The sequence below is a fragment of the Microchirus variegatus genome (assembly GCF_963457635.1).
Source record: "Microchirus variegatus genome assembly, chromosome: 7".
In the NCBI taxonomy this organism is placed as follows: domain Eukaryota; kingdom Metazoa; phylum Chordata; class Actinopteri; order Pleuronectiformes; family Soleidae; genus Microchirus; species Microchirus variegatus.
In genome coordinates, this window is record NC_139808.1 from 2,493,288 (window position 1) to 2,517,143 (window position 23,856).

Consider the following 23,856-nt stretch of genomic DNA (forward strand, 5'->3'; position numbering starts at 1 on the left):
ACTGTCTGACAAACATGGCGGGAGATATTGGGTGGGAGAAAAGACTGACGTTTCTGGACGAGTAGAAGAAAAAAGACGGCAGACCTTATGGGGACGGGACTCACCGTTTTGTTGGGCCAGTTGTACTTCTCGAAGATTTCCTGTGCACGATCCTCGCCGCCATCTGTAAACATCATTATCATCTTATTGCAGTTGGCCCTCGGGGCGCTGCTCTCCTGTGGCACATGAAGAGAGGAAAGGGAGGAGAGCAATGAAAGGGGAAAGAAGGAGGGAGACAGGTTAGGGGGGAAAACGCAGGAACAGAGTGGTCAGGCAAAGAAACAGCGTTTCTAACAAATATGGTACAGCGGTACATAATATGTCAATGAAACAAAAGGGAAGTACAGACAGCAACGATGTATGGTTATCCCGAACAAAAAGTTACTACATTCAAATTCAAAATACAGAGGTCTTTTAGGTCTCGTTTTCTGACGTAACTGGCAACCTGTGGTTGCTCGGCAGCTGAGACTCTACTGACTGCAATGATCGCTAGACGGCGGTAGGTGGCGCCACACGCCAAAACATGATTTGCAGTCTGCAAAATATTTTTTTTAAAGGGGAAATAAGTAGTTTATAGTGCCATCTAGAGGAGAGGCTGAAATTTACAACAACGAACTGCTGCTCTGCTCACCCCCTCCCTTCCCTGAGCGCTACGGTGTCCTCAGCCGGTCAAATGTCGTCCTCGTCGTCTTTCTCCGTGTCAGCAGATGAGGTTCGTGAGGCGAGGGAGAGGGCGGAGCTACCGCGGCCGTAGCAGACGAAGCGGAGAGAGTGGAGGCGGGACTTCAGCTACAAGTAAAGAGGCGCTTGTTTTGTTCTCTCGCGTTTGTCCTTACAGGCTCCGGTAGAAACATGGCGTCTCTCTGCTAACAGTGGCTATGCAACCGCGGCCCGCGACCATGTTATTTAACATGACTTTTTGAAACACTACGAAAATGAAACAAAAACTATTATACAGCGACTAGACAATGCAGGAGCACATAATATGTATAAAAAAGTGGATTTTGGGTTATATAAACCCATAAATACTACATATTGTACCTTGAATGCAAATATTTTGTCTGTACTGTTGTTGTTGGTGAGTTCAGTTTGTTATATGAACATTATTCCTGAGTCTCTGTGACATATTAGGAGGATTTTACGGCCAGTTGCTTTAGATTTATTACATAATGCACCTTTAAATATATTAAATGTTCTTTAGGTAACACTTTAGATCAGGGAACACATATTCATCATTAACTAGGTGCTTACTAACATACATATAAGTAGCATACTAGCTCTCTATTAGTAAATATTAAGCATGTATCAACACCTTATGTAGGAACAATCTTAATTCATGTCGTAATAGAGGTTACGTACAATAAAGACCTGGATACAGCTACCATCACCATAATAATCATAACAATCAACCTGAACTGTCATTGAACTGTGAAGGAGGAAACCAGCTACAGAAAACACCGTGTTTGTTTTTTAAAAACACGCTGTAACGTAGTTATTATAGCGACATAAAAAGGTTTATATTTGTCTACATTTTTTCGGTGCAAGGGATCAACGTAATTTGCTCTTAGGTGTCGTACATAATTTTTCATTTACATATTATTCCCCCCACTTGACAGTCATGAACTTCCCCGCACTATAATTTTATCATTATCATTACCTTTTTTTTCCAGAATTTCATTTGCGGCGCGCTGCACAACGTCGTCGTCGTCGTCGTCGTCGTAGCGTTAAATTTGATTGTGTAAAGAAGCACTTCCACCAGCATGCCAGTGCTATATGCTCATAGCCAGGCACGGGGGCTTTTAGCATTCAGCTTTGATACTCACCCACCCACCCCCCGCCTTGCGCGCACAGCCGCCGCCATTGATATGCAGCACCAGCAGCATGTCAATCTGACAAGATTCTAATAAAGATAAATAATATTGCTACAATTACATATTTTTATTGTGCCTTTGCCACAAATCATGGTAGTGAGTCTGCCACAGACAGCGATTAAATAGCCCTTTTTATTTCTCATTCTGCTGGCAAAGAGAAGGGGTGGTGGTGGTGGTGGTGGTGGTGGTGGTGGTGGTGAGGGGTGCAGCCAGCGCTTGGCTCTGTGCCTCCAACCCCACCAGAGGAATATAAAGTGTCTGTGGCTGATCTCCTCTGGGCTGTGCTCATCAATCATCCCATCAGAGCCCATTAGGGTGGCAGCCTCCTAAAATACACAGCAGCATACGGAGGCTGAGGCAGCACCTGTGTTTGGGAGCACGTGGTCATGGACGCCTGCTGCCGACGGACGCCGCCGCTGCTGTGCAGGCTGCTGCAGACACCAGCGTCACCGCCTCCACCCCCCCCCCCTCCCCGTCACAACATCGGCTGAAATCGGTCCAATCTCTGACAGTGACAGAAGCTTGGAAATATCTCATATAAAACTGAACACCTTTCTGTCAGCATTGTTTTATCACTGCGAAATCAATGAGATTAGACGGCAACTGCAGCAACGTACATTATCTTAGACTTCCTGGAAGTACATAACGCTGACTGAAGGCCACATTATACTTCTCCGACTGCGTAGTGCGTTATCCGACTGCGTAACCGCGGAGACGCCTCGAGCCTTCATACGGATACGCGCTGCAATTTCCCGCCCGATCAGTAGGGGTCGCTACGCAAGGTTGTTGTGCTTTTGGCTACAGTGAGCGATGGCGTCCGAGAGAGAAAGACTGTTGTTGTTGAAACAGTGGCCGTTTCTCACTTTTCTGTGCGACGGAATGCAGTTTTAAGATAATTTGAGGCGAGAAATTGGCCATTTAGAGTCTAAACATGTGCTGTTTGTGTATTAAGATTAAGATTAAGATTAAGATTCCCCTATAAGTCCCACAGTGGGGAAATTTAACCATTTTTTAACCCATCCGTGAGTTAGTGAACACACACAGCACACAGTGAGGTGAAGTACATGCTAACCCAGAGCAGTGAGCCAGCTTAGGGAGCAGTGAGGGGGTCAGGTGCCTTGCTCAAGGGCACTTCAGCTGCGGACAGGTCGGGGTTCGAACCTTCTACCCTCCAGTCTCAAGCTTGAAGCCCTAACCACTAGGCCACAGCTGCCCCGTCATAAGATATGACGTATTTATAGTTTGGCAGCGACGTTGTCGGCGGTGATCAGCTCCGCCCCTGTGGACGCTCGGTGCTCACTGTGTGTGCCGGAACAGAGCAGCGTTATCAAGATGACGCTGCTCTGTTCCGGCTCTTGCCGTCTCTTGCCGTCTCCGTTGTCCCTTGACGGAGCTCCTCTGCGAAAACCTACGCAGAGCACTTTATGCAGGAGTATAAATTGGGCTTGACATCCACCTCTGCTCGTTGGCTCTTACATTGAGAAGCTGTTCAAAGGCGAATGTGAAGCCAGACTTGTAATCCGTGGTCCCTTTGGCCTGCATGTGCATGACGGCCTGCTTGAAGATCTTCTTGTTGCGGACGTTAGCTTGGACCAAGGTCCTGAAGCAAGGGACGACCGCGTCTGCCTTCTCGTTGAACTGGAGGGAAGTAACACAAAGACACGTTGGACACATAACATACATGTGTATGTTAAACTGTGCATTTCCTCTGTCATATCGTGTGTGTAGTGAATGGTGACAGCGCGTGGGCGTTCGGCATGTGCAGATGTAAGGTGCAATTCTCCGGATGGCAGTAAACGGTGGTAATTACAACTTTAGCCACAAAATCCAGGTGCACCCGAAAACACAGGCGTAAGCCACTCTGAACAGAAACCCAGCCAAGGTAATATCACCTTGTCTCATCTCATCCACCAAATTAGGCTAAAAGTGTAACATGCGCGAGTGTTTGTATGCATGCGGGGGTTCTTTTTATGTCGCATGTGTACGTCTCCTTATAGACTAATAATATACTATAATATAAGCAGCAATGACAGGTTTCTAATACAATGTATTTTGAAGGTCAACTTCAAAAATCTACCGACATTTTCAGGCCAGACTGCAGCAAAAACAGCCAGAAATGTTTATATTTTAAATAAGGAGACAAAGATCCGATCTATATTAAGAATATTTCATAGAAGTTAGTTAATGTGACTATTTATAATCATATGAAAACGATACTAAAAAAACAAAACATTTCGGGTGCATTTATTACCTCAAGGTGGAAGCAGCAAGAATTTAGTTAGTGGCTCAACCTGACATGGGCCCTGCATTACTCTCACTAGCTCTCATGCTCTCTCGCAGAGAATTTCCCTCTGACAAAATGATCTGATGTCTGATGTAGAAATGTTCTAAATGTTCTAAAGGTGCCGGAGAACTAGCGCTTTTTTACTCCCTCACACAGACCAGACAGTGAAGTTATGCAAAGTCTGAAGAAACCACATGCTGCTGTTTCCCTAAAGACTTCAAACTTCATTTACAGTCAGGTACCATGTTAAGATGCATCTGTTGAATGGCCCAATCCTTATAAACTGTCATGTGGAGGAAAAGATAATGGATGATCCTGTTGAATATTCCAGTCACATGTATTTTGCTCGAAATGTCCTTCCCTAACACTTCATCACAATCACAGATTTTTCATATCCCACACAAAAGCTACTCCTTATTTCTTCACATCTTTTTACTGCAGCCCCCTTTGACGCACACAGTTGTTGTTTGTTTGCAGCCTTTTGTATACTCTATTATAGTGCGTGTACGTTGCTTTTTAACGTAGACATTACGTGCGTCACAGGAGTGATCAACAGTTGCAGCAAACGGCGAGAAAATAAGTGTGATTCTGAGCATGTAGCTTTGAAAACACTGTTGTGTAGCGATAAATTGGGTTACATCTACTATCTATAATAATACATAGATTAGTGTTCAAGCAATTGGAAATGAATTGGGTATCATTACAACTAATTATAGTGCCATTACAGTAGTGAGGCCACAGTTTGTCATTAAGAAGTGTACTGGAACATACACACGTAAGTGATAATGTCTGATGATTATTTTCAGTTAATGTGTTTTTTTTGTGTTTTTTTTTTAAATATATATATATATATATATATATATATATTAACCACTTTTGTGTTTGCAAATATTTCACACCCGGCTTTTGTAAGCCGTCACATTCTTAACACGGGGTGAAAATCTGATGCGCTCCTGCCCAGATTACCGCGCTCATTTATTGCTCTTAGAGCTGGGATTTAAAGCCATACAGTGGCTAAGAGCAATGGATTATGAAGGATTACTGAAGGAAGTCTTCGAACAGAGCCGCCACCACAACAACAAGCATGTGTGTGTGTGTGTTTGTCTGCATGGTATCTGTCCTGCAATATAGGATAATGCTAATATTCTGCTAAACATCAGTCCGAATAGAAAGCTTAGTAATCAGCCGAGAGAGAAATCCTTCCACGGACATCGGTGAGCAAACACAAATGCAAATATAATGAGGGAAAGGAACATTTCTACGGCGAGCAATCAGCTGGGAACACTGCGAGCACTTTGAACCGACTTTCCGCTTAATGAACACAACTAATATTTGTGCCGTCGGGGGGTTTTCAGGAGCGTTTTTTTAAATCGTGCACCGCAAAACCTCCACTTACCCTGGCCACGTTGACATAGTCGTCGTCTGACAGGGTTTCCAGCATCTTCACGACAGAGGTTTTCATGAGCTTCAGAGTGAGTCCACTGACGCTTCCGCTCCTGCAGGGAAACAAGGCAGCATTTTCTACCATTAATGTCCCTTTCGCGCAGTCCTGCCACGGCAAAAAAGTGATGAGAAGCATATAACCCCCACTATTTTAAAGGCCTCCCTGAGACCAACAGGTGGCACTGGTGCCCTTTTGAAGGAGATACTCACACATCCACAATGATCACCATGTCCTTTGGAGACGATGCACCTTGGATATACCTGCACACAAAAGGCACAAAGAACGAGCTTTAATTTGTTCCCATTATCTTCGTGCATTGCACTAAAGAAAGAAGCCACAAAGTCACGGCGAGCTGAGCCACGATAATATGAAGGGGGCCGCGGCTGAGCCCGCTAAGCCACACAGACTACAGTAAAGGCTTATGTGCTTAGAAGAGTGAATAAGTTGTGTTACACACATAAGTGTTGGCAACAGTTGCTGTCGGCTGACTAATTCTCTATTGTGAATAACAATGACCTCTCTAAATAATTACAGCGTTTGCCAAAGTAATTGCTAGTTTATCGCCTAAGTATATAATAATGCATTCATAACAGTGACCCACACCGGATTGCACAGTTTTTTTTTTTTTTTTTTTAACAAACCCAGCGCGCAGCAAAAACAACATTCTATTTCTATTGAGAAAGCACTCCAAGAATGCAAACTTCCTCCGAGGCTGCTCGGTTTCCTGCAGCATCAATATGGATCATGTGACTAAACTACTCAGTATTATTATTATAAGTAAAATGTCAAAAATACTTCCCTATAGTGCAAGGTTATAATGAGCTTAAAAATCCTAAATCCGGATCTAGATTAACTCCAAATTCTGGTCATTCCTTGGGTCATAATCTACATAATCTCTGATGATTTTGTCAGAATCTGTTCTAATAAAGAGAGAAAAAAAACACATCCTCGTCCTCCCTAGTGACAATAATAATAAAGGATTCATGCAATTGTTAGTAATTACCTGTAAGTCATTGCTATGTATTGAAAAATGCATTTTGATATTCAGACATAACAGATGCTAAATATATCAGATCTGTCAAAAATCGATTAAAAAAAAGAAGGAAAAAAAACATATATATATATACACATATATATATGTGTACATATATATATATTTTGAAAAACCAACCAAAACACCAGTTTGTGTTATTTGTGTACAGTTTATTTTTGTAACTTCTGGGAGAAAAAGGCAGCTAGTCAAAGCTTTTATTTATGCAAGTTATGTTTTTGTACAGTAAGTGAGTTTTTATTTGTGTCTTTGTGTGATCACATTATCTTAAACAAACTGTATTGTTTTGATGCCATAATTTGCCTCAACACACTATGCGTTGTATACATTTTTGAATCGAGAATCGATTTTGAATCGAATCGTGAGCCTAAGAATTGAATCGTGAGCCACCCAAAGATTCACATCCCAAGTTGATAACTCATCTCTGTTGGTGTTTAATTGAAATCCACAAATGTCAAGTCCACTCTAAGAAAGTTTGCGTTGAGTACATTCTATTTCCAATACCACTCGACACCATCAAAGCGTTGATTAGTATTTAAGTGATTAGGGTTTCTGAAAAACAGCTTTTCGTGACGACGATGTTGATTAGCAATTTGACATAAACCATCTAATATACGATTTTTCTACATAATTTGGTCACTTGAAAATGCACGTTAACTCGTCAGGGGTGCAGCCTTGAAGGGACACTGTGTAGTATTTATGGGTTTATATAACCCAAAATCCTCTTTTTTATACATATCATGTGCTCCTGCATTGTCTAGTCGCTGTATATTAGTTTTTGTTTCATTTCGTAGTGTTTCAAAAAGTCATGTAAAATAACATGGTCGCGGGCCGTGGTTGCATAGCCACTGTTAGCAGAGAGACGCCATGTTTCTACCGGAGCCTGTAAGGACAAACGCGAGAGAACAAATCAAGCGTCTCTTTACTTGTAGCAGAAGTCCCGCCTCCACTCTCTCCGCTTCGTCTGCTACGGCCGCGGTAGCTCCGCCCTCTCCCTCGCCTCACGAACCTCATCTGCTGACACGGAGAAAGACGACGAGGACGACATTTGACCGGCTGAGGACACCGTAGCGCTCAGGGAAGGGAGGGGGTGAGCAGAGGAGCAGTTCTTTGTTGTAAATTTCAGCCTCTCCTCTAGATGGCACTATAAACTACTTACTTCACCTTTAACGTTGACCTGTTGATAAAGTAAGACGTGGCGTCTCTTCTCATGACTCATCAGCTAGCCGACAAACACATAACTCACTCTGGCTGTCCCTTTGACGTGAGCTGCTTCAAGGGGAAATAAGTAGTTTATAGTGCCATCTAGAGGAGAGGCTGAAATTTACAACAAAGAACTGCTGCTCTGCTCACCCCCTCCCTTCCCTGAGCGCTACGGTGTCCTCAGCCGGTCAAATGTCGTCCTCGTCGTCTTTCTCCGTGTCAGCAGATGAGGTTCGTGAGGCGAGGGAGAGGGCGGAGCTACCGCGGCCGTAGCAGACGAAAGCAGAGAGAGTGGAGGCGGGACTTCCGCTACAAGTAAAGAGACGCTTGATTTGTTCCCTCGCGTTTGTCCTTACAGGCTCCGGTAGAAACATGGCGTCTCTCTGCTAACAGTGGCTATGCAACCGCGGCCCGCGGCCATGTTATTTTACATGACTTTTTGAAACACTACTAAAATGAAACAAAAACTATTATACAGCGACTAGACAATGCAGCACATAATATGTATAAAAAAGTGGATTTTGGGTCATATAAACCCATAAATACTACACAGTGTCCCTTTAAGACCTGCTGCCAGAAAGAAGCTCCTAAAATAAGGCTTGTGCTGGGTGTGTGTATGTGTGTGTCAGCGACGGCACCTCGTAAGGCAGATTTTCGCCACTAGACGACCGAGGCCAAACAACTTGTGTTGGAGAAGAAACTGCCACGTAACGTCTGTCGGGCGGCTGATAAAGGATGATGTACAGAGGAGATGCAAAAAAATGCTCTCGCTCTGTTCCAGCGGCAATTAAATTCACATTTACCCCTGACACAAAGGGAGCTGAAGTTGATGGACATTATAGGCATTTCTATGGTGCACTCAGGTGTGTGTGTGTGTGTGTGTGTGTGTGGGTTCAAATGTGAGAAGTAGATTGACATTCTAAAGAGAGAGCAGGCAGTTAGCAGCCATCTTCTGCAGTGGCAGAGTAATCATCAGGGGTCTCTTTCTGCTGATTATCAGCCGTTCTGCTGAGTGTGGAGAGAAGCCAGCTGCCAGTGGGCCAGGTTTATTTTTTTATTTTATTTCTTTCATCCTTCTTCTTCTTCGTATGCTGTAGCCAAGCTAATATTGGAGGTAGAGCAATGACGCCCCTGTAGGCTTCGCCCGCTGCTCCCACTCACTGGCAGGAGCCACAGCAACCTGCAGAACGACCCCTGACCTATGTTGAAGCGACGTCCCTCAGCACACACTGCCTGGGCTGATCAAATCCAGTTTGTTTTTTTTCCAGGCACAAATTGAGTAAGCTGCCCAGAAACCCCCCCCCCCCCCCCCAGACGGAGCAAGGACTCGGCACAAGCACAACCTCGCAAGAGGTCGATTAACTGAGCACGGCGAGAGTGAATGTGGGCAAAAAATGTGTGTGTGAGTGAAAGAGAGAGAGAGAGAGAGGGGGGAGAATCCAATTATTTTCAATAATAAAGAATGCCACATCAAAGGTAGAACTTTCTGCAGCTCTCCACAACTGTGTGGCGTACGTTATCACGTCTGGAACCATGAGGCGTACTGGCATGCTTGACTTTTTATGAATTTAATTACTGGAATCTTAAGGCCACATTATACTTCTCCGACTGCGTATGCGTTATCCGTCTGCGTCACCACGGAGACGCCTTGAGCATTTATACTTCTGCGTCGTGGTGACGGACACTCGCTGCAATTTCCCGCCCGATCAGTAGGGGTCGCTGCGCAAGGTTGTTGTGCTTCTGGCTACAGTGAGCAATGGCGTCCGAGAAAGAAAGAGAGAGAAAGACTGTTGTTGTTGAAACAGTGGCCGTTTCTCACTTTTCTGTGTCACGGAACGCAGTTTTAAGATAATTTGAGGCGAGAAATTGGCCATTTAGAGTCTAAACATGTGCTGTGTGTGTTAAGATATGACGTATTTATAGTTCGGCAGCGGCGTTATCGGCGGGGATCAGCTCCGCCTCTGTCAGGACGCCCGGAGCGCACCGAGAGCCGGCACAGAGCAGCTTAGCTCGGCCTGTCCTGAGGACCAATCGCAGCTCTTGCCGTCTCCGTAGTCCCTTGACGGAGTGACGGACACTTAAAAAATATTCCGTGCACCCGGAGACGACGCAGAGGCTCTTCGACAGGTTCTGCGTCGACGCAGAGGACTCTGCGTAGCTACGCAGAGCACTTTACGCAGGAGTATAAATTGGGCTTTAGTTGGAAGGGAGGGAGGGGGGGGGGGGGGAGGGTGAAAAAGGAGAGGAGACTCCACACAGTGGTGACTTCTTTCTTTTACGTAGATATGTTTTTTTGTTTTTTTTTTGTGTGAAAGCGATCATAAGTGCAGGACGGAAGCCTCGGTGAGAATGCGGCTCACGTCTACCCGTGTCCCCTGAGGCCTCGTGGTGGGGAGACCCTGTGTGGAGATTGAGGATCTAGTGAAGGCTGATGCCCGGAGACCAACCGTGGGATTTCATTAACTTCTCCGGGGGCCGCTCCATTTTTCGTCGAGGATAATGATCCTTTTTAACGTGACTTCAATTAGTTTTCATAGGGGCTAAAAGGGTTAATTATATGTCGGTCATTATGGGGTCATCGCAAACTGTTAAACCCTGTTTAACTGCGTCAACAACTAAAATCCGCCCCGAGAAAATATAATTTTCAGGCAGATCGCTTCTCTGTGACTTTGAAAGAGGCAGCATTGATCAGCAGTAATGGAGGTTTAAGAAGAAGAAGAAGAAGAAGAAGAAGAAGAAGTGTGTGAGCAGTGATGGAGTGGAGAGGAACACGCGAGCCAGAAAAGCTCCACTAAGCGCTGAAGCTCTAGCGCTACGATGACTGATCTCCCTGCAGATTCTCCTGTTGTATCAGCACTGGCTGTCTTTCTCTCCCATCTCCACTGCCTGAAGCACAACTGAATTTTCCTCTGTGCCTCGGGCGGGATGGGAGTCAAGGATTTCTCGCCTCCGGGGCTGATACGCCGCTCTATCGCCGCGACAGATAAGAATCGCGAATCGAGGTGTATAATTCTCCACATTTCGACTCGTGGTTTCCAGATGTGTGGTTTCTGCATGGATTCCAGTCGGTAATTACCTCTCAGCTCCTGCCCACTGATGCCATTCTTTCCCTGTCATTACCCAGTCTCCTGCGTGCCAAGGCCAGGTGACAAGCAGATGGGCCTGGCTGGTGCTGAACTGAGCCCCCTGCTGCCCACTCTGTGCCACGGTGACACAGACTTCAGCCAGAGAGACCCGACATATCAGTAAGTCACCTCTGTGTCCACTCACTGAAACCTATGGCCATCATTTGACCACGAGTGCAAGCCATATATATATATATATATATATATATATATATATGTGTGTATATGTATATATATATATATATATATATGTGTATATATATATATGTGTATATATATATATGTATATATATATGTATATATATATATATATACGTATATATGTATATATATATATATATATGTATATATATGTATATATATATACACACATATATATATATATATACACACATATACATACCTATATATGCATACATATATACAAATATATAGAGATATATATACATATGTATATATATGTATATGTGTATGTGTATATACATATATATGTATATATATGCATACATATATGTATATACACATACACAAACATATGCATATATATACACATACACATATACACACATATATATATATACACACACATATATATATATACACATATATACACACACCCATACATACATACATACATAAATATGTATGTATATATATATATATATATATACACACATACACATATATATATATACACACACATATACATATATACATACCTATATATGCATACATATATACAAATATATAGAGATATATATACATACATATATATACATATGTATATGTGTATGTGTATATACATATATATGTATATATATGCATACATATATGTATATACACATACACATACATATGCATATATATACACATATACATATACACATACATGTACATATATACATACACATACACATATACATGTACATATACACATGTTCATATACAGATACACATATTAATGTCCATATATATACAAATACATATTAATGTACATATATATACATATACATATATACATACACATATACACATAAACATGTACATGTACATATACCATGTACATATACACATAGACATATTAATGTCCATATATATACAAATACATATTAATGTACATATATATATATATATATATATATATATACATATATATAGCTCAACAAGGCTAGCTCCATTAGCAAACAGCATACAAAGCCAATAGAATAAATTCAACAGTCCCACAGAAGGTGAATAAGTACATAAATAAAAAGGGGGGAGTCAAAATACAGTGAATACAATCTTCATGTGATTATCACTAATTATGTTTAGGCCACATTGGATGAAATTAGTTCTTAAACCAATTAGATTTACAGCACTGAACATGTAAGAGGCGTTCACGTCTCAGTGCACACTGGTCAAGCTAACACACTGTGCGACACGTGATGGAAATGTGACCTTCGTCTTTGACGAGTGGCAAAATCTAATCGCTTTATCCTTAAGTCAAAGTGCAAAATTTGAAGAATTTCCCATGAGAAGTTCTGAAAATTCGCAATAGGGACAAACAAACTGAAGACACAACGCCTGCAGCCACAGCTGTTGCAAGTCTACACAATAGATGTATCACGTATTACGTTGTGTATTCCTTGTGTATATATATATTAAAAAATGTTTCCCGCACAAAGGGATTTCAGGCTTGTACAAATGACCATAATAATTACGATGAACATTATGACACCCACAAAAGACACTCTCACATCACTGTGACACACTTTACTCTGCAGATACAGTCAATTAACAGACTGATTTTCTTCTCTTTTGTGGAGTCATTAATCACCAAAACCTTTTTTACTTGCTTCCAAACATAACTGACTGATTTTCTTTATCATTACATTGCTGTAAATTGATCTGTTGACATCACCTTCCTCTCTTGACAATTATCTGACTGTAATCATACATTAATGCCAGTTTGTAACAGGCTGAGGCTAAAAGTGGCAGCTACAGTATAGTAAATTGTACAAGTCTGGTCACGGCAGCATGTGGTGATTTGTATGCTCATAAAAAAATACAACGAAAGCAAATACGATATACGTCATGTATGTCACAAACAAAGTGCGTTCATGCCACTGCAAATGTGCACGTGAACGATATTATGTACAATTGAGATGACGTTGGATCGGTGCAGGTATTAGACTTGTGCTCTTTACACTGAGGTGGAACGAGGTATCGCTCCAAATGAGAGGAGATTAAAGCAGCAGCATTCATATCCACCCCCCCCCCCCCCCCAAACTCCCCCCATCCATAAATCTAACAGAAATGCATTATACAGGCAATGAACACAATGACATATTCTTGGTTGTGGTGATTGTATTTCACTCCGTTTTTCCAGCGGTCTGGTAAAAGAGTCTCATTGGAATTCATGAAATAGTTTTATCATGGCACAGCGTTGTAAAATCAATACCTTAACTGTGCCGGGGGGGCTAACTCTGTCTCTCTCTCTCAGGAGATTGTGTTTATGCCCCTGACCCATTCCACAAAGTGTTGTGGAGTACATTTAAATTGAAGAAATTATCCACAACATACATTTCAGAAACGGGCAACAGATACACGTGGTATGATACATGTAGTGGCTCGGGGTTCATTTGTGGAGTGGACGCACAAAAACTACTTGCTACAGCAGTTTCACAGGAGGCCGTTGTGGCCAATTAGAGGTGGGTCAAATTATTGATCTGGTGACATATCGTAACATGATAATCGATACGCAAATATCAATAACACATTAAGGCGCACTAAAGTAAACATTCCCTGCCAGTTTCACTCGCCGGGCGTCACTACTTGATGCCTCCTCATGGTGGCGCTGCTCAAATGAATGAGGGAAACTTGGGTGGAAGTTACCTGGTCGAAGAAGAGGGAGTTTACAGCGGGTCAACACATAGACTTCTCTATGTTGTGAATAAATAGAGAAGTCCTGCACTTTTTACTGTTAACAGACATTTTGTTTTCTTCACTTTGACAGATATCGTGATGTATCGATATAGAATTGAATTGCAATATATTTATTGTCATTTAATCATTTAATCATTGTATAGTGATACTATCGGTATTCTGGACCATGTGTCGTATCGCACCATATTGTGTATCGTATAGCATCATATCTCGTAACGTGTATTGTATCGTAGCACATTGTATCGCATCATATCGTGTATCGTATCGCATTATATCGCATCGTATCGTGTATCGTATTGTATCCCATTGTATCGCATCATATCTTGTATCGTATCCCACTATATCGCATCATATCGTGTATCGTATCACATCATGTGTCGTATCGCATCGTATCGTATCATATTGTATCGCATCATATCGTGTATCGTATCACATTATATCGCATCATATGGTGTATCGTATCACATCATGTGTCGTATCGCATCGTATCGTGTATCGTATCACATTGTATCGCATCATACCGTGTATCGTATGTATCACATTGTATCGCATCATATCGTGTATCGTATCACATTGTATCGCATCATATCTCATATCGTGTATTGTATCGTATCACATTGTATCGCATCATATCGTGTAATCGTATTGTATCACATTGTATCGCATCATATCTTGTATCGTATCAATTTATATCGCATCATATCGTGTAATCGTATCATATCACATTGTATCGCATCATATCTTGTATCGTATCACATTGTATCGCATCATATCTTGTATCGTATCACATCATGTATCGTATCGCATCGTGTATCGTATCGTATCACATTGTATCGCATCATACCGTGTATCGTATTGCATTGTATCGTATCATAACGTATCAAACTGTATCGCATCATATCTTGTATCGTATCACATCATGTATCGTATCGCATCATATCGTGTATCGTATCGTATCGTATCACATTGTATCGCATCATACCGTGTATCGTATCGTATCACATTGTATCGCATCATATCTCATATCGTGTATTGTATCGTATCACATTGTATCGCATCATATCGTGTATAGTATCACATTGTATCGCATCATATTGTGTATCGTATCGTATTGCATTGTATCGTATCATAACATATCACACTGTATCGTATCACATCATGTATCGTATCGCATCGTATCGTGTATCGTATCGTATCACATTGTATCGCATTCATATCGTGTATCATATCGTATTACATTGTATTGCATCATATCTCATATCGTGTATTGTATCATATCACATTGTATCGCATTATATCTTGTATCGTATCACATCATGTATCGTATCGCACCGTATCGTGTATCGTAATGTATCACATTGTATCGCATCATATTGTGTATCATATCGTATTACATTGTATCGCATCATATCTCATATCGTGTATTGTATCGTATCACATTGTATCGCATCATATTGTGTATCGTATCGTATCGCATTGTATTGTATCTCGTGTATCGTATCGTGAGGTACTGTTCAGTGATTCCCACCCCTACAGCAAATAGCATGTCAGCAAGTCAGACGGCCTGGTCCAGTTGTTTCAGTAACTCCTGGTATTTTCTGGCACAACCATCTATATGGTTTACAGAAAAAAGCTAAAGCTAAACATGTTTAAATTAGAAAAAGCGACCCGTAACTCAAACAATTACTTGTGTACAACCAATATGCACAAGACACCACACTGGGTACCATGACTGCCACTTTATGAAGTATCCTCTGTAGTGGTCAGTGAATATACATTATAGGATGTTCTATAAAGTTTTCAGCTGTCAATATAAATGTGTGTTTTTATCTTCACAGTATAGACAGAATAATAGGAGACGTTCACTAATGAAATAAAACAGAATGGAACACAAACATTAGACTGATCTCCCGAGGGAAAGTCCTGTGCTTTTACAGATATTCTAAACACCAAATACCTGAACTGACATCATCTAAGCTTTGTGGTAGAAAGCCTCCCATTACCCACTTTGCATTATTTATAAGTAGAGTAATGCCATGATGGGAGAACTGCATTTTGTGTGTCGATTCGTGAGCATTAAAAGTGTGTTTGTGTGCACGCTCGCAGGTGTGTGGACTTGTGATGAACTGATGGGCTTATTATTTAATGGACTGCTGCTTTTTTTGGGGGGGGGGGGGTGTGCTCCTGTGGATGTGGTAGGAGTATAAAGATTGAATTAAGATAAACATATAGAGAAGGACGGAGCCTCGAGACCCCGCGAGAGAAAGAGATGTTGTCTATCGTTTTATTTATTCCACGACTCTGTTGATTCTTGGACGTGTCTGTGCCAATCCCACAGTTTTGGTTATGCTTAAGACGAACACCTCTTCACATTTAGTACTAAAAAAAAAAAGCATAGAATGCTGAATAAGTCACGTATATCGGAATACGTATGTATTCATAGCTTGCTGTACGATGGACTGGTGACCTGTCCATGGTGTACATCACCTTATGTCAGCTGAGATAGGCTCCAGTTCCACATGAACCTTATGTGGATAAGGTGGTAGGCATTGAATGAATGAATGAATGACTGTATTATCAGCAGATGAGTTCTCGTCTGTCGCTGCTGTCCTTAAAATGGAATAAGAAGCGTCCTGCTCCTTTCCAACAACTTGGCTTAAAATGAAATATTGAAGTTTTGTTTGTCTGCTGGAGGGTTATTCCTTCAAATTTGCCAAAGAAAGACTAAAACCTGCACCGTCTCACAATTAAGCCTCTAGGTCAGGGGTCGGTAACCTTTAGGATGAAAAGAGCCATTTTTGTCGCCTCTCCACCCAAAAAAAATTCATTTGGAGCAGCAAAAAACCCCCCACAAAATGAAGATAATAACACGTATAAAGGTTTTTATACAGACATACTATATACAATAGTTCATTTATGACATTTAAGAACTACAACATGACCAGTTTATCCCCAACCTCTAGACCCCGTAGACCTGGTTCTTCGATTGTTTCATTGTTTGTGTCAAAAGAAATTCAAATGAACCCACTTTGAAATAAACGAAGCAAATATTTGGATTGTACGTCGTTTGCGCTCGAGAAAACGGTAGGTGGATCCAAAGAGGGACAGGACACATCCAAACGTCTACTGAATATTGCATTTTTACTTCGACGTTGGATGTGACGCACAAGATATTAAAAGACTTTTATTTGTCGCCTCGATCTCTAAAGCTACAAGGAGCCACTGCAGAGTGGCTGAAGAGCCACATGTGGCTCCAGAGCCGCAGGTTGCAGACCCCTGAGCTTGGTGTTCCACTACTGCAGCTCAGCTTTCATCTAACCAAGTATCACAAACTCTGGATTATTTAAGAAGCCCAAATGAATGGATGAACAAAAGGTTGATGCGACGAGTAATGCAAAGGGGTAAGAGCGTGTGCTTCTAATGGAGCTGCATGAAGAATTCAAACAGATTATCAGGGGGAAAAAAAAGGGCAATACAACAGTCACTACCGAGGCTGCGGAGATGGCATGGCAGGAAATTGCCCGTCAGACTTTGTGCGTAAGTCAGTGTCAAGTGTTTTATGTATGTGTAGTTCACTTTATAACAAGGGTGACTAAATGTAAACGCACCCTGAGAAAAAGACTTTGAAGCGCTGGTGATTTCTTCAGCCACAATAAAGCTAGCTTTCACTGCCGCAACGTTTTTGGTTATAACTTTTGTGAACACACTCTGCTGCGATCGCAGTTTGCCTTTTAATTCTTTGACAATTTGTTGTTTTTCTTGAAGGCTAACTTTGTCATACTTGGCTCCTTGTTCGGTGTCAAAATGCCGTCGTAGATTGTACTCTTTGACGACCGACGCCGCCTCATAACACAAAAGACATACCGTTTTTTTTTCTCCTTGAAGCACAGACATGTATTCGCCTTCCCGTCTTTCTTGAAACTGCCTTCCATCTGCATCAATCTTTCTCTTCCTGGACATTTTGGGATCATTTGTGGATATTTCAATCTCAATTTCAAAATTCGCTTCGCATGATGCATAAACAAGGATATCACTGCAAACTAGTGGCGGGTTGTTGTCACTTCACGGGTAACACAATCACCATGCATTGTGGGAAATGTAGGTTATGGTCAACACACGCCTTAAAGCAGCATAGACCTCACGGGCCACATCTGGCCCCCGGGCCTTGAGTTTGTGCTATATGTGCTTTATAATGTTATTCTGTGTTCTTTGATCTTCCATAACGTTCTGTAAATAGGCTACAAATGTAACTTTCACTATTATTGAGCAGTGAAAATGTGGCTGCGACTGCAACTGAAATTGAAGTCTATTTCTTCCACAGCGGTAAGTAAAGCTCATAGAGAAAATGTCAGTTTGGTAATAACAATAGTTGTTTAAAAATGTATAAATACTGGGTTAGTGTTGCCACTTGTCACATATAATGTTGTACTTTTGCAATAGTGAGGTTTTTATTCATCTATCTTGGAGACAATGAAAATGCTGAGATGCCATTTAAATAGGTTGTGTATTATTTTAGTTGCATGAAGTGTGGAATTCATCTAATGAAGTCTTTTTCTACCCGTCGGACATTCTTCGAGACAAAGTCAAACACAGTTAGCCTGGTCCGGAGCACACAGGTTACTATGGTAACTCAGCTGTGACTCATTTAAGCCACAACAAAGGAACGGAACTCACACTTAGATGAGCCAGCGTTAATCGAAATGAGCGAGACTTTCTTTCCCCTTAATCCTGAATCCTTACATCTCGTTCAGTCTCACCGAAAACCAGTTTTTCCTCAAACGTCAGGTACATACAGGGCGAAGACGATGAAAGATGGAGGTGGTGAAGCTCGGCAATGCTAGATATTGGGAACGGCGTTTTTTTGGGGGGGGGGGCTCAGCTTTGAGGAGTGGACCAGTACTCATAATATTTACAAAGAGGTTAGATTGACTTTTTGAAGAAATCAATATATGATATAGCCCACATGCTGTTGTGAACCTGGGGAGGTAATGGGATCTTTGCAACGCTTGGCTAACAGGACTCCACGCCTGTCTGTGATTATTTTTTTCTCTTCACCCTTTCACTCTTCTTCTTCTTCTTCTTCTTCTTCTCCCTCTCTCTCTCTCTCTCCGCCTCACTTCACCCTCTGCTTCACTTCCCATGATAACACGAACAGACAATATAATGGACAAATGTTAATAATTAATGTCAGAGCAATTGGAGACAATTAAGTGTGTTGACTGGACCATTAATTTTCGTAGGGCTGTCAGAGGGTGTGGGGGGGGGAGGGGGGGCAGACAGATGATAGAGCCCATCTGCAGAAGCAGACGTCCCCTCTGATCTTTATGTGTTCGTGGTGGATCTAAGTCGGCTACAGCCGGGTTCAGCCACGGCACAGTTTTGCCCGACAAAGTGAACCTAGCGGGTTTTTATCTCTTCATCTCTACAGTAAATCTCATCTCTGACTGAACAATAAACAAACACGGCGAGATCCTTTTTGCTGCGATTGCATCTGTGTATTCCAGTTAGTGTACTGGTTTGTGAAGGTAGATTTGAATGATCCGCCCGTGTGTAATCTGATGTAGCTCGGAGTAGGTGATAAGAGGAAGATTAAAGGGAGGCGGATGTGGTGATATATGCGTTTGCCTGTACTTGTAGCATAACGTACCGTTTCCTGTATATGTTTAGACTTTTGTACCGAATTCGGCAACTCTTGCTTACTGTGTTTGTTCAAGAGTTCATTTTTCATTTTTTAAAGGAGACATATTATCCAAAAGCAACTTTTTAATCATGTTAATACTTATATTTGGGACTCTGGAGGCCCTATGAGTAGATATAGGCCCTGTCCAAATACCCTAACCCTACATTTTTGCCCTAACCCTAATTTTTGCGAGTTCACGTGTAGGCGGGGGAGCAAGAGGAAATGCGATTTTCCCCTTATAATCAACCGTCAAAATGTAGCGAGCTCCGATGCAGGTAGTAGGTTAGCGCGTTCGTTACGTTCACTACGCTAATTTGCATGTAGTGGTGTCCCAATACCACTTCCCTCAACGAGGGAGATTTGCGGTCGAGGGAACTCAAAACCAAGGGGAAATTTTAAGGGGGAGGTGTTGGGACGGAGAAATATGACTCAGTCATGTTTTTGTGGTCTGCCTCAGTCCAAGTACAGGAGCTAAAACACGCGATGTTGACTTCCGCGCTCATTCCTACGTCACAATTCCTGGAATTGTTGTCTCGCGGAGCTCCGTTTTGTCCCTTAAAAAACGTGAGAGTGCAGACGAGGGCAATAGTATCCGGAAGCGCGGAAATCGGCCAAGTGTTTGGCAAACTGCACAGTGCAGCACAGAGTTCTACACAAACTTCCACCCTCAGAGGATTTACGTGTCCAGTGGATACATTTTATATATGACGGCGATAATGAGGGCTTTTCCAAATGCTAACTGCTGTTAGCTGCCGGAGCCTGAGTGACGCTGACGTAGTTTCCTGTGTCTCATTTGCATATTTAAAGAGACAGGCACTCAAAAGCCAGCGTTCTGAACAGGGTTGTTTTGTTCAGGGTGATTGAACTGCTGTGGTGCTTCATCCTTAAAGCGGAACTAGACCGGAAGTTCCTATTATCGCTGTTTTTTTTGGTGTGTATCTGCGTCATTACCTTGTTTATGAAGCCCTGACGGTTCGAAACAAACAGTTCAGCCACTGCTGAGAACGTTGTGTTTTATTGTAATCTCGGGGTTCAACGAGATCACTGAAAATCCCGTAATAGTTACGTAAACAGCGGTTCTCCTGAACAACCGATCGTCCTGCTCCGGGCACTAGTCCGGGCACATCCGGTTACGTACATTGAACCGCAGAAGAAGAATAACGTCCGTTGTGGAGGTGTTTCACGAGCAACAGTGTCTTCTGACTCTGGGTCTGACTCCGGTTTAAAGTCATCAAAGGGACTGAGGCGGGGAGTCGTGAAGAAGCTATTTTTAAACACTGTTAAAACAATGTTTTGATAATGAGGAGCAGTGCATCCACCGTTCCAGAGGGGGGCGCTGCGCTTCTGAGAACGGATGTGCTAGATAGTACTGGCCAATCACAAGACTCTGTCTTCTGGGGGTGAAAGTTCACTCTGAAACATCGCGGCTGAAAAACACCGTCAGAAAAGAGGATTTCTATCGGCTCGTTTACAGCAACTAGGAGGTTTTTGAGCATAAAAACAAGTTAATATATGTAAGTAGACCTCCATAACTAACATTTATGTGCAACAGGACCACTCTATGTGAGCTTTAAGGTATTTTGACCAAAGCATGTCACAGACATGTTCATTAGGACACCAGGGGAACTAGGTTCACTTGGAGAAATAGGGTTTAATTGTTCAAATTAGTTAATTGATGCTATAAAAATGGGGCTGTAAAATCATGATTGTAAAAGTGAGACTGAATTGTGACCGGCTGGATGGTTGAATATACTGTGAAGTGGGAAGAAGAGCTGCTCCACAATTCTATTTAGCTATCATAAAAAATACACAAAATAGCTCCAGTCTTTGTCACGAGCTAAGTGAGGTTTTTTTTTGTCTATTTTTTTTTTTTTTTTTTTAAAATCCGGCTTGTGTTTAGCGCTCACAGTCGTTTGTGTTTCTGGATGCTGACATTAACCGAAAGTCACATAAGCACCCATGACAGGCTTACCTTACCACCGCGCCCATGCATGACCGGCCGACCTCTCTCTCCGGAGAATAGGGGGAGACAGCACGTTAAGTCTATAATCACACGAGTCTGACCTGACGTATCATGACACTCCCTGCCACGGTCGTGCCACTCGGCGCGGCTGGGCACACGTTGCTAAGCAACAGGGCCGCGGGAGACGTCGAAGGCTCTGACATGAGGAAAAAAGCCTGACAGAAATGACAGTGACAAACATGGAGGGTGGGGGTTACAAAGTGCGCAGGAAGGCACCTCTTCCTCCGTCTAACCTCGTCTCAAGATGCTGCTGCCACTCACAGCAAACCTCACTCCACCCCTCGTTCCTTCCTGTCTCCGGGAAACAGTGCCACCGCGGGAAAACACGTGTAAGAGAATTACGCTTTTGTGAACTTAGGCTTTTGTGCTGACAGGAGCCTTGTTTTAAAGTCGTCCCGCTACACGGCGCCTCGTGTTTTTCTCCAAGCATTTTTCATGTTTATCGTGTTGCCTGCTGTGACAGTGGAGCACGAGGGAGACTTTTCTATGGGTGTTAACTTAATTAAATTGTCAGCGAACAACCTCGTTAGTTTGATGATTACAGATGCACCGAGGTTGTCGGGGGCGAACTGTGCGCCAGACTGAGGGCGGCTAGGCTTAAAACCAGGGCACGGTCCAAAATACGTACTCGTGTAATTGACTTCAATTCAATGTATTTATCTAATCACACCAATTTTCGGACTTATTTACTAATTATTGCTGAAGATACTTAAGGTAATTTGCCATTTTCTTGCTGCACTGGCAGATTATTTGGCTTGAAACAAGTTATTTTCCCCTAATAGTGGTTATATTTTCACAGTTATATACAATTATTTACAGTAAATGGCATCGTGGCAAAATTATCTCCTCTCTATTATCTTAGATCAGGGGTGTCAAACTCATTTTCACTGAGGGCCACATCAGCATAATGGTTATCCTCAAAGGGCCAGATGTAACTGTCACAAAGAATAAATGTAACTAAGTGTAACAAAATATAATGTAAAATAAAGGTAAGTACTACGTAACATATTGATAAATAACTTTCTGTATTTATTACTTATTCAATTTCACTCGTCGCATGATGCACATACAGTGCTACACCTCAATCTTGTGCCGGTGCCGTCACTTTACAGGTAGCGCAATCGCCATGTATTGTGGGAAATGTAGTTTATGGTCAATGCACGCCTTAAAGCAGCTTAGACCTATTTTAACACTGATTTTTAAGACCAATTTATCACTCGCGGGCCACATAAAATGACGTGGCGGGCCACGAGTTTGACACCTGTATCTTAGAGGTAGTAATGTGAAAGCATGTAAAGTTGTCAACATGTTAATTTATGTTTTGCTGCATAACAAACACAGTATCAAGGAAATACAATCAAGATTAAAGAAGATTAGGACATATAATAGGACATATTTAATAAAAGTAGGCCATTGTGGTACGAGAATAAGCAAAAACACAACACTGTGTTGTATATTTACAACTACGATGATACATAACGGATGTATATACTAGATCTAAACTGTCACACATACTCCGCCTAAATGCAAAAAGCTTCCTTCTCGTGCTCGTCTATTGTTTGCTCGGTCTGAGCCTGTTGACTTCAGCACACAGCGCTGGCCTGACCTCAAACAGCCACTCAGGCTGAGCTGGACTGAGACAGAGATGGAAAACGGGGTCAGGTTTAATCAACATTGCTGTCATGATTATGTCCAGTTCACTCCCAAACCTGTAACCAGGCAACAGGGGCAGCGCTGCCACAAAGCCGATGTGACAGCGGCGAGTCGATCGAACGCGTAAGGGGTGGGACAAAAAAAGCAAAGGGACAAGGTGGAAGAAGGGACTGTTGGTCTCGATGCAGCCTCGTTCTGTCGTATCGACCGCGCTCTCCGGAGCCAGACTCTCCCCAACAGAGATCCGGCACAAAGGGTGGCCACTTAAAACACAAACATTAGCCTCTATCTTGTTTTTTGTCCTTGTAGCGAGAAAAAGCAGTGTGCATTTTACATTATCACTCAGTGAGATAAACACGGCTAAGGAATGTTTTGACCTCATTCCATTAAACAGTATTTTCCATTAAGCCGTAGGCTGTGGGGAAGCACAATTTGTCTGCAGGAGACAAAGACAAAACTCAGTAAAGGAATCTACAAGGAGGACCGGATTTAAGGATTTAAGTCTTTCCGTTTGCATGCGACTACAGCCATTAAACCATCTTAATGTGCTGCGAGCGG

General features: G+C 42.3%; 1 protein-coding gene across 1 annotated transcript in view; it reads right to left on the reverse strand.

Annotated features, from left to right (window-relative positions):
* Positions 1-23,856, reverse strand: part of cacna2d2a (calcium channel, voltage-dependent, alpha 2/delta subunit 2a) — a gene marked incomplete at both ends in the record, with an annotated part of 211,852 nt that overhangs the window by 29,260 nt on the left and 158,736 nt on the right. The window contains 4 exons of the mRNA XM_083892588.1: positions 105-215; positions 3,387-3,548; positions 5,591-5,690; positions 5,848-5,898. Of these exons, the coding sequence (XP_083748714.1) occupies positions 105-215; positions 3,387-3,548; positions 5,591-5,690; positions 5,848-5,898 (424 nt within the window). The remainder of the gene's footprint in view (positions 1-104; positions 216-3,386; positions 3,549-5,590; positions 5,691-5,847; positions 5,899-23,856) is intronic.